At 32.2% G+C, this 12,032-nt stretch overlaps 1 protein-coding gene across 1 annotated transcript; it reads right to left on the bottom strand.

The window, feature by feature from the left end:
• Nucleotides 1-319: 319 nt before the first annotated feature.
• On the bottom strand, nucleotides 320-2,747 carry LOC143616999 (transcription factor MYB30-like). The gene is made up of 3 exons (XM_077089678.1): nucleotides 2,428-2,747; nucleotides 1,835-1,964; nucleotides 320-1,083 (listed from the first exon to the last, which is right to left on the bottom strand). Exons 1-3 carry the CDS (start codon nucleotides 2,558-2,560, stop codon nucleotides 546-548), a joined length of 801 nt encoding a protein of 266 aa, XP_076945793.1. The 5' UTR covers nucleotides 2,561-2,747; the 3' UTR covers nucleotides 320-545.
• Between the last annotated feature and the right edge of the window lie 9,285 nt (nucleotides 2,748-12,032).

The raw sequence follows: 12,032 nt of genomic DNA, 5'->3' as shown, positions 1-12,032 counted from the left end.
AGGGAAGGGGAGAGAAAATGATGAGTAAAATAAAAGAATTTGTAGCTTTCTAAATTGAAAAGATTAGGAAGGAAAATAAGTTGAAGCAAAAGAGGAGATACCAAAAGAAAAGATAAGAAGAGAAAATTTTCTTTTCCTTACCTTTCTTTTCTTAAATGAACTCGGGAACACAACGCTAGCGACTTGCTGGTCTAGTTTTTATTTTATAAATTGAAAATATATTGATAATTTCTACTATATTCACCCAGAATAAATAATGAAATTGACAAGTACCTAGGAATGGATTTCTGGTAGACAACTCTGTCCTGTTAATTGGTCAAAGAAAACAAGCGATCTCTTTGACAAAAATTAATTTTTATATTAGATAAATAATCGGGTGGCTCTTTAATCATTTAATGCACAGTATATATTGCTATCATGCATGAGGAGCCATCGAGTGTTCATATAATAAACGTAATTATAATATTTTAACAAATGCCAAATACATTATTGTGATTAATCTTTTGGTCTCATAAGGGATTCGAGGGTACAAATGATTATCTAACCTAAAATTCGGGTAACTCGGGTAATTCCTCAATGCACGTAAAAATGTCATTCCACATTGCCATACCATATGTGTCGCAACCTGTATTCGGAGTTCTAGTATTTGTGGTTATATCCTCAACAGCTAATATATTTGTTGATGAATCAGACTCCATGATATTGTCTTCCGTGTAGGATAATGTTTCTAGCCAAAAATTATCATCAAGAATTGCCTCATGGTCAACTTCCTCATGTTTGGCTACTCCAGATGAATCAGTAATTGCTTCTTCTGTGACGGATGAGGACTCTCTAGGCGATGGTTGATTTGGGATAAATTGTTCTTCGTTAAGAGAACTTTGCTCCGGTTTAACAAGACATTGAGAAACTACTAGTTCTTTAAGATATGGAGCCTTTGAAGCACTTTTGGATTTCGTATGATGCCTTTTCGAGTCACGGGTGGTCATTTGATTGCTTTCAAGTCTCTTCTTTAAGTGAGTATGCCAAACATTTTTTATTTCATTATCGGTCCGCCCAGGTAATTTCGTAGCTATTACAGACCACCTGTAAAATCAAGCGAAATAAAAAAAAAAAGAGAAATCAATCTTTCGTTACAAACTATCACTTATAATAATATGTTTTTGTCACCATATATATTACAATATATATACACCAAATGTTTTGTCTTATGTTACTATTATATTAGTCATGGTGATTCGAATATTTTGAGCTAAAACCCAAAAATTCCTATATTATATGAATGTATTTTATCTTGTAGGTCTTGAAGTCTGTGTTGAAAGTTGTATATATATCATGTCTGGGCAGTAGGCACATGCACCCTTATGTTGATTTGCAATTGAGAGTATACATCATGTGTAATTATTTATTAGTTAATTAACTAATGAAGCATCAAAACCGGGATTGCGATTTGTGGTGGCCAATGAGCTATTGGAATAATTAAGTCCCAACAAGACACCATGAAATCTTGACACCCGACCCATTAGAAAGATTTTCCAGGTCCTTCGCCGGCCTAACGGGTTACCAAAAATTCAAAACGCCGCTAAAATAATAGTTATACCAAGTCCGTTCATAAAAATAATTATACCAACTGATGTATCAGATCTTACAAATTTCCACAAAATACTTTCAAGTTTCAAATGAATCAAACAAATTGTGGATAATTTTAATAAAGTTATTTGAACATAGTGTATGTATGCATTTCAGTATAGTCATATTCTCGCAAACTTTGTAAATAATAAATGATGTATAACAATGGAAAGATTTTGATATTATCCAAAGAGTGTACTGTATGTACCTGTTTCCAAGCGCTTCATGTAGATGAATGATAGTGTCCTCTTCCTCTTTGGTGAAGTTTCCTCTTTTAATGTCTGGTCGTAAATAGTTGATCCAACGAAGTCTGCAACTCTTTCCGCATCTTAACAAACCTAAAGGAGAATAATCACAAGGACCGTACAAACGGATTAACCCTAAACCACAGACATTGTTTCAAATTTAAAACATATAACCTACCAGCTTGATCAACAGTAAAAAAAAGTATAGACAAAAAAAAGTGACGTTTTCTAAAGCTGAAACTTCTTTAAAAACATCAATGTGTTTCTCTATGCTTTTTCGGTTTTTCCCTTTCCTATATATATATATATATATCACGCACACATATAACTGAAATGTCGAATTAGTTAAGGATTTGAAACCCGTGATAATAACATGTAGATGATACAGAAAATACTATCAAGCTACTAGCTTGATGCCCTCAAATTCAAATAAACTAAATGGTAAAGGCTCTTGAACTTTTAATTCGCTAAGGACACACAACATGGTTTATTCATGCTTGAAATAGAAGATGATTTAGAAGGTATACATTCAAAAATGAAATGAATATATATTTACCAGCACGTTTGGGAAGAGCACGCCAATTCGGATGGCCATGTTGTTTTATGTATGAAATCAAGATTTCATCTTCTTCGTCGCTCCAGGGCCCTTTCTTTAAACCTATCTTTTCGCAACAAGGTGCTCTCCCCATGCTCTCACTCTGAGATGGAATGACACAAAGAGATCCCAAAGCAAAATAGTGGAGTATTCAGCCAAAGACACCTATCATCCTCATTGTATATTATTCTATCTCTTATACTGTATTTAAAGAAAATAGAATATTCAAATTGGTACAAATATTAATAATTCTTTTTAATTTATTTCCTTTTTTGCAACATCATGATTTGACATAAGGTTAAACTAGTGTCACTTGATTCTTAAAAGATAATAAAATTAAAGACCACTTGTTGGTTATAATTAAAATTACAAATATTTGGCGTCTTTTTATATAAAAAACATTATAAAGTAATATTCGATGTATAGTTTCTTATAAACTATTTACTAATAACAAACTATTTAAAGCGACACTTAGATTATGTGTAGTCATAATGCCCTACTCATGGGCGTTATGCGTTATATGGCGCCCAATCAGAGATATGGTTTTTTACAAAACAAAGTGTAGTCATAACTCTTCACCCCTGGGCGTTATGCGCCACGTGGTGCCCAGTCACTATTAATTTGGGATAAGGGCTCCTGAACTTAGATGTTGCATGTACGCGACCATTTGCGCTTCGAACGGATACGCAGTTTGAGTGATAGGGACTGTTGGCATCGGGACGGTATATGGGTTCGGTTGTGGATTATTCGGGCCGGGATTGGTTGCGTTGCCTTGTCGGGCATATTGACCGAAACCGAGAACATTTTGGTTGTTCAACGGAAACATTTTTGTAGTAGTAGAATTGTGTAAAAATATGTGATAGAGAAGTAGTAGAAGTGTGTAAAAAAATTGAGGTTTGGATTTGTTTTGTAGTATATTTGTGTTAATATTAAAAAAAGTTTTTTTTTTAATTCCAACAGATATTTTTGAAATTTGTGTCATGTCCCGCGTTACACACAAAAGGCCGGGAAAAAAAACAAAACGCCGGGGTTTATTTAAGTTTTTATTTTTAATCGTTTAGCTATTGTATGATGATTTATTTTATTTTTTTAACTTATTTTTGTTTTAATTAAATACATATATATTAGTTTGTTATTATAGTTGTTAGCGTTTGGGTTTTTTCAATTGAGTTGTGTAGGTTTTTTAGATTTTTAAGCAACAAACATGAATACAAATATTTGTCTAATGAAAAAGAAGACGTTGAAGTAGTTGACGATGGTGGGTAATATCGGAAGTTAACCAGCGATGGAGATGATAGACCGGCAACGGTGAATATGTAAAGGAGATAAATTAAATTAGGGTTTGATAGTGAAAGTGTTTACCAATAAATAAGATCTTATAACCAATTTGAGGGCTATTAGGGTTTGGTAAGACCCATAACCCGTGGAAATTATTCATTGATGATTAAGGGGTATTTTTCACAAATAAATGAGATGTTATAACCCGTTTAAGGGTTATCCGGGTTGGGTGAGACCCATGACCCGCGAAAATTAATGTTTGATTATGAAAGAGTTTCATAAATTAATGAGATGTTATAACCCATTTAAAAACTATCCGGGTTTGGTTAGACCATACCCGCGAATTCTGGTAAAATGTATGAGAAGCCTCCATTTAGAAATCAAGCAATCTGGTGGCTCTAGAGAATGAAGGGAACAACCTGAGAGTGACACGTAGGATTTTATGGTAGACAATTATATAGATAGTAAAGGAGATAAATTAAATTAGGGTTTGATAGTGAAAGTGTTTACCAATAAATGAGATCTTATAACCAATTTGAGGGCTATTAGGGTTTGGTAAGACCCATAAACCGTGAAAATTATTCATTGATGATTAAGGGGTATTTTTCACAAATAAATGAGATGTTATAACCCGTTTAAGGGTTATCCGGGTTGGGTGAGACCCATGACCCACGAAAATTAATGTTTGATTATGAAAGAGTTTCATAAATTAATGAGATGTTATAGCTCTTTTAAAAACTATCCGGGTTTGGTTAGACCATACTCGCGAATTCGGGTCAAATGTATGAGAAGCATCCATTTAAAAATCAAGCAATCTGGTGGCTCTAGAGAATGAAGGGAACAACCTGAAAGTGACACGTAGGATTTTATGATAGACAATTATATAGATAGTTAGATATGTGGGGCTGTAAACGAACCGGACGTTCGACGGGCGTCCGTTCGGCAAGAAGTTCGTTTATGTTCGTCCGTTTAATAAACGAACCGGACATGGACACAAAAATTCCGTTCGGTAAGCTTAACGGACGAACACGGACAAGGGCCAAGTCCATTCGATAGTGTTCGTGAACGTCCGGTAACGTTCGTCCGATTACGTCCGGTAATGTTCGCCCAGTATCGTTAATGTTTATATATATCCAATATTGTAATTTAACTGTGAAATTTCTAGTTTATTAATAACACTTTTATATTACTACACATGTTTGATGTCTCTTATATTATAATGATTCACTTTATGTTAATATATTAAGTGTCAAGTATATTTGGATGTTATATGGTGTAATTCCTAATTTGTATGTGAAGTTGTTTAGATTAATGCTTGGTGTTAATATGCAACCGTTTATATTTGTCCATTAGTGTTCGTTGTTCATTAATGTTCACATGTTTGTTTGTCTATTAATGTCCATTAGTGTTCGTTTGTCCATTATTGTTCGTTAACGTCCGTTTAAAATATTAACGGACGGACATGGACGGACACGGACAAACTCAATTTCTTAATGGGCGGACAAGGACATGAATTTTCGTTCGGTGGAGTGTTCGTGAACCGTCCGTTTGTCCGTTAAAAGCTTAACGGACGGACACGGGCATGCTCTCGTCCGGTTCGGTCCGGTCCGTGTACACCCCTATAGATATGTGAATAAAAACCCTTAAAGCCTAACAAAATATGTTGGTCTAGCTAATTTGGGCCGCTACGAATCTAACAATGTAATTGAACGTAGTATCTTTTTTCTTTAGTTCTTAGAGAAACTAAGCAGTATTAATTAAGTCTACGAAATTATGTGGTGTTTTTATTTTTGTTTTGTTTATTTCCCTTTTAAAATCGGTTTTTGGTTTGAATAAACAAAACTCTGTTGTAAAACAACAGCCTATTAACTACATCAAAATATGTATGTAATCATAGTATAAAGAAAGTAAGAAGTAGATAAAGGGAAAAAGTTCTTATTCATTGAGATGTCACTAATACCAAGAGCCATTATTTATAGGGCTAGAACATTAATACAACATAATTAAGGATGTAAGTTATGTATGTGGAAAGTCACTACATTATGGTTCATTCATAACACTCCCTTTTGACTATCCACATAATGATATACGCTTAGTAATGTTGCCTCATTAAAAACCTTGCTAGGAAAACCTAGTGGGATAAAACCATAGCTAAGGGAAAAAGAGTGCAACGCGTATAATACTCCCCCTCATTTATACATCCTTTAAATGATGAGTTCTGATCTTCTGCGAAAATTTACCTAAGACTTTGGAGTTGATAATTCACCACTTGATCTTGTAGTGTGCACTTCATTATTCGGTGGAACAATGTACTATCTTCATGTGAGACTTTCTCATCTTTTAAATAAGTGACTTATAATGCATCTTCTTGTAAATAAGTACCACAACATCCATAACTTTGTTATATTACATTCCCTGCATTAATACGACTAACCAAACCTTTTTTACGGGTTAGCAAAATACAAATTCATATATTGCATGCATGTATCAAAATCTTTATTCAGATCATTTCGGTGTCTTTTCACTTGAAACAATTTACATCATATCAATAAATAAATAATATGTATAGTTATGTATAGCTAGCAAAAATATTTCATAAACTGCAATAAACTATGGTACTTTTTGACCAAGAATTTCTATTTAGAATAAGGGAAATTTGTTCTATATGAGATGAATTTCATTTGTATTAAATGTTAACATATTCTATTTGAAGCTAGATTGCTATAAAAATATCACTATGCAAATGCTTTACGCGTATATCATCTCTTTATGGGATACAATGTAATCATCAACATGATTTTAAAATGTTCAAAAATGGATCGAATATATCATATTCGTGTCTCTTTTCCCCGAGATAATCACCTGAGTTGATTATAACATGTCTGAGTCAGCTACATTAGTTCACATTAGAACCAGTTAACTTCATATAGCAAATTTCTTGAACTTTAGTTTAAGTGCTTCATGTGTGTATAATTTGTCATGGATTTCCTTCCATGTTAACCAATCATGTATAATATTTTACTCTTCAAGAGTTTTGCACATAAACTTCATCTTTTACCACATCATTTAGACTTATATTCAAAGATACCATCAACAATTATCTTATTTTTATATCCTATTGCACAATTCGTATACATACTTTATTGAATATCATCACATGCTTAGTGATGCATAGGATTTACATCATTAAAATGTTTACTTTTAAGCAATGAATCATCTTAGGAAACTATAAGGAGTTCCATATGTATTTCATTCCACCGTATACAAGAATAATAATGTGCTGATTCGAATTTATATATTGCAGCCATATCGTTCTCGAGAACTTTATATGATTTTGGCAACTTAAATCCTTTGAAGATTTCATATAAATTTCATTTTAAATATATATTAGGCGCATCAAATCTCTCTTGTATCACAAGATTAAACTTGTTGCATCCATCATTGAAGAATAAGTCTCCTCATAATTTTTATGAGTTTTTCAGAAATACTTTTTGCCACCATTTGTGCCTTATATTTTATAATGTCACATTTCTCATTATGTTTCTGCACAAAGGCTCATTTGTATCTAACGTATTTTTAAAACCGTTAGTTATAGGGACCAATTGCCCAAAACTTCTAGATTCTTGAGAGATTTCATTTCTGCCTCACTTGTGTTTTTTTCTTTTTATTCATTTCAAATTTCATTTATCACCAAAACTTAATTCTTGATCCTCATATTTTTCATTATTTCAAGCGCTATACAAAATTATCAACGACGTCGATTTTCTGTCGGTTCCACATATTTTCAGACATGATAATCCATTGAGATCTCTTTATTCAGGTACCTTAGGTTCTTCTGAAACCATCATGTCTAATGTCTCTTCGAGAGACCCTTTTATTATACCTCGACTTGACCATTTTCATTACCTGCTTCATTTTCGAGGTTTTTTATTCTAAGAACCAAATCGTCTACCATGATTCATGCGTGCAATAGACTTATCACCAATATATTATTGTCCTTCAGGGACACTAATCTTAATCGGAGCACTAGCAGTTGGTATATGCAACTTGGCTAGTCAGTAAATGCGTCTAGCTATTAATTCGCATATTCTTGTAAATGAATTATCTTTTATACTTCTGGTTCACAATTCTTTTTTTAGCTTGAGGATCATAATGATAATTCATTGCAACTTTTTTCTGATACCTTTTTTTTTCAACTGCTTCTTATCTCCCCCTCATGTTGGAAATATTATTTTGTTAAAGTAGAAATCAATAAATTGAGTCGTAAACGAATACCACGTTAATGACTCTAAATGCATAGTTATCAATACTTTTCTACATCCAACATAAATTCATAACTTTCCTTAAGGTCTCATCTTTGTGTGTGTGGTGGATCAATTTTAATACATACTGCACACCAAAAATCACATATGGAAGAGCTTTGGTTTCCAACCTAAAGCCGGTAGTAACGGGGAGGAAGTATTATAATTTATTGGACTGATGTGAAATAATACCAAAATGTAAAAAAAAAAAAAAAAAAAAAAAAAAAACTTGTTCCAACGTACACATACAAACTTTTGCTCTCAGGATTATTGGATTTGCAATCAATCAAAAACGCAAGCTCATCGTCTTCAATAAAAGCAATTTTTACAACAACATTCATCACATGTAGTTTAACACGTATTACAATAAGCATTAGTGATATGGGAATTAAAATCACCGCATTTATCAAAATAGTCTATAAAAATGTGCTTGCTATTAGCTAAGTCACAAGTCACGCAAACTTCAGGTTGCAAATTCGATAACCATTTAGACGATGCATCTATTTAAAAACACTAAATGGTATCATGTCGGGATATGCATATCCTTTTATCATTTTCATAGTATATTAGAGATTTAAGCCCAACTTAGTTGGTTAATAACTAACTTTCCCTTGAGAGCAAACATCGTATATTTAATTACCATGAAGAACTTTCTGGTTCTTCAATATGTTCACATCATCAATGACTCGGAATGGTCTAACCGGTCAAGCCAATATATTAAACATATATTAAGCAATCATGATCCATAAATTTCTTGCTTGTGATCATATATATTTTAGTTTCACTTTGTGTTTGTCTAATACACAACTATAAAAACAAGAGAGAATGTATCATCATTCCAAACATTCATGTTAAAACACGTTTCCCGTTTTTTATTCTCGTATAACCACTCCCTTAGTGTGCCACTTATTGTGGTCGATTTTAATATTAACATGGTTGATCTCATTAACAACGCGAGAGTCATTTTCTTCATTTACCATGATCATGACTTTTGTAACGATCCTTGTATAATCATCACATTATTAACATAGTTGATCTCATTATTAACATGAGCATCATAACAATTTCTTCAATTACCATGATCACAGATTTTACACCGATCATTATATCTTCACATTCACTTCAAGGAATGAATTATTAACCATGCAACTTTCATGGTGACATCATTACAATTTCCTTAGTTATGTACATGATCACAATCCTTTATATCGATCATTATATCACCACATCTCATTCACTTAAGGAAATAGATTAAAACCACACAACTTTTATAGTTGTTATTTCAAGCCTCTTTTACTAATTTGATAATGTTGCAACTTAATGAGAATATGAGGCGTGACAAATGAAAAGTGCTTTTTCCGACCTTTTCTTACAAATTTACTTCTCATCACTATATATAAAGTGACAACTTATGTGATCGAGTCATTAAATTTCTCGTTCTAAAATCTTACAGGCTTCCATATATTTATAATGAGCTTTAGGGGTTCTCACATTTTCGGGTGTCGTGCCTTTACGTCATAATCGTGTTTATAACATATGGAACACAACTTTTGTTGTCCAACTCAAAAGTTATAAGTTATAACACATAGAACACAATGTGTAAAGTTAAATTATACGACGCATGACGTTATAACATGTCACCAAACGAAAAGACTTATAAATAATATATTTTCATCACTATTAGAAATTATATATAACTTATGCACTAGTTTATCACCATATAACGTATCACAAATATATATTATGTATTATATATATCACTTAAAATTTGAAATACAAAAAAAATCCATTGATTCTCAAGTTTTAATAGCATATATCACATATCTTTTTGTTGTACTGACATTTCAAATAGTTAATTCTTTTGCGAATCCTAAATTTTTAAAGAAGTTACAATATAAACACTATTATATAACGCCCCCAAGTATTATGGCAAGTATAAATAACAATGTCATCATATAAAAGTAAGTTGTATTTGTTATCACAATAACCTTCATTTGTAATAGGGATCTTATAAAGCAACAACAAAAAACAAACAAACCACTAGTTATACCCATATAATTGATTTTCACGTGGTTGTTAACTTCACATTCATACAAAACACACTAACAGATAGTTTTTGTTTTAACGACAAATAGACAAATAACAAATTGATATTAAAACAATAACAATTAACACTTATCAAATGGAATTAGAATGGGATAATAAATTAATCTGATCATACTCTTCAATGAACTAATAATACCAACAATAAAAGTATACATTATTATTATTATTATTATTATTATTATTATTATTATTATTATTATTTGTTGTTCACCATATGATAACCATAAATTAATTATGAGCTAGAGTGAACATCCACTAATTCCTTGTCAGTTACAAAACCACATAAACTGTTTGTATTCGCTCTTTAATTTCATGTCAGAATTAATTCTCCTTTTTATTAAGGATTTGTTTGTATCAATTAACAATAGTGTTTTCTTCACATATAACATTATATTTACATAACAAGAAAAAAAATGCGAGCATGCGCATTGCCGATTAGAAACAAACCAATGAATACACAAAGAAAACATTAATCTAATAAACAAAAAGCAATAATCCTGAAAAGTGTGAATTATTTTTCAGGAATTGTTAACCATCCAACTATGTACGTAGACTAATTTTCAGATTGTGAAAACTCAAAGACAAAATCCATGGACTCAAATATGCAATTTGGCATCAATGATTTTCATATATAACTATATGAGGATAAGATGAAAAAAGAAAAAAATATATTCTTGACAAACCAAAACAACTTTTGCACATTACAAGATCCATATAAATCAATATTAAACATAAAGTCGCATCCAAAGACCAGAAAGAATTATATGTATGACAAATTTAGAGTGCATGCAGCTACATAAGAGGGTTATATTGTTACCTCAATTGAAGAATACGACTAGGTCGGAATAGAGGTGCTTGCAAAACTAGGACATCTACTGCTATGTAGTTTCCATTAGTGATAACGGTTGTTAGGCCATCTGGTTTTAGGTATGCGCGTTATAGGTGGTGTCCATAGAAAATAGGCTTGTGGAGAGAGCGTTGTCGTGCTGATAACGTGTTTTAAAACAACAGCCTATTAACTACATCGAATATGTATGTAATCATAGTATAGAGAAAGTAAGAAGTAAATAAAGGGAAAAAGTTTTTATTCATTGAGATATCACTAATGCCAAGAGCCATTATTTATAGGGCTAGAACATTAATACAACATAATTAAGGATGTAAGTTATGTATGTGGAAAGTCACTACATTATGGTTCATTCATAACAAATTCAAAATTAGTTTTTGTTCAAAACAACTGCAAGTGACAAGGATTCGATTTTTACCGGTTTCGACGATGGGATAATTTCCAACATGGTTTCAACCCACCTATTCTAGTTCTTGTCAAACATGTTCTTGATTGGTTTTGGTTACAGGTTATAAACCAATTCTAGTTCCCGAACATGATTTTTTACACCTCTAACACTAGCTAGTGATAGCGTGTCACCTATGTGTCACACTAGACCCATAGTATTGCTACATATTTTATGGTTACATGGAATTATATATTATATGGCCAGAGAAGAGTGAAAACAAATCTTCAGCCATAGAAATTATCTGATAGAATCCTCACCGTAGATGATCATTAAAACAGCAGTTACATGGGCAGTTACCAGGAGGTTTCACATTCTCCCTTCTCCTATGCAGTTTCCACTTTCCACGATCTATATGTAATCCTCAAGCTCCCTTTTAAATCGACAAATAAGATTGTTGTATTGCTCCAATTCCTTAAATTTCCAGGAACGATTGCAATTCGTATATTCATAAGGAAGAGATTATTGAACAGAGTAATTGGGAAAGAAAGCAATTTGGTAATGTCTTTTTAATTCTTTCTTCAATTCGGCTATGCTACTTCAACTAAATCACCTGTTAACTTCTTCTTTCTCAATCGTATATGCTGCT

This window comes from Bidens hawaiensis, unplaced genomic scaffold (genome assembly GCF_021521415.1).
Source record: "Bidens hawaiensis isolate Kalapana, Puna unplaced genomic scaffold, B.hawaiensis_p1.1 tig00051072_1, whole genome shotgun sequence".
NCBI lineage: Eukaryota > Viridiplantae > Streptophyta > Magnoliopsida > Asterales > Asteraceae > Bidens > Bidens hawaiensis.
The sequence above is the reverse complement of the archived record's forward strand: the minus strand, read 5'-3'. Positions and strand labels throughout refer to the sequence as shown.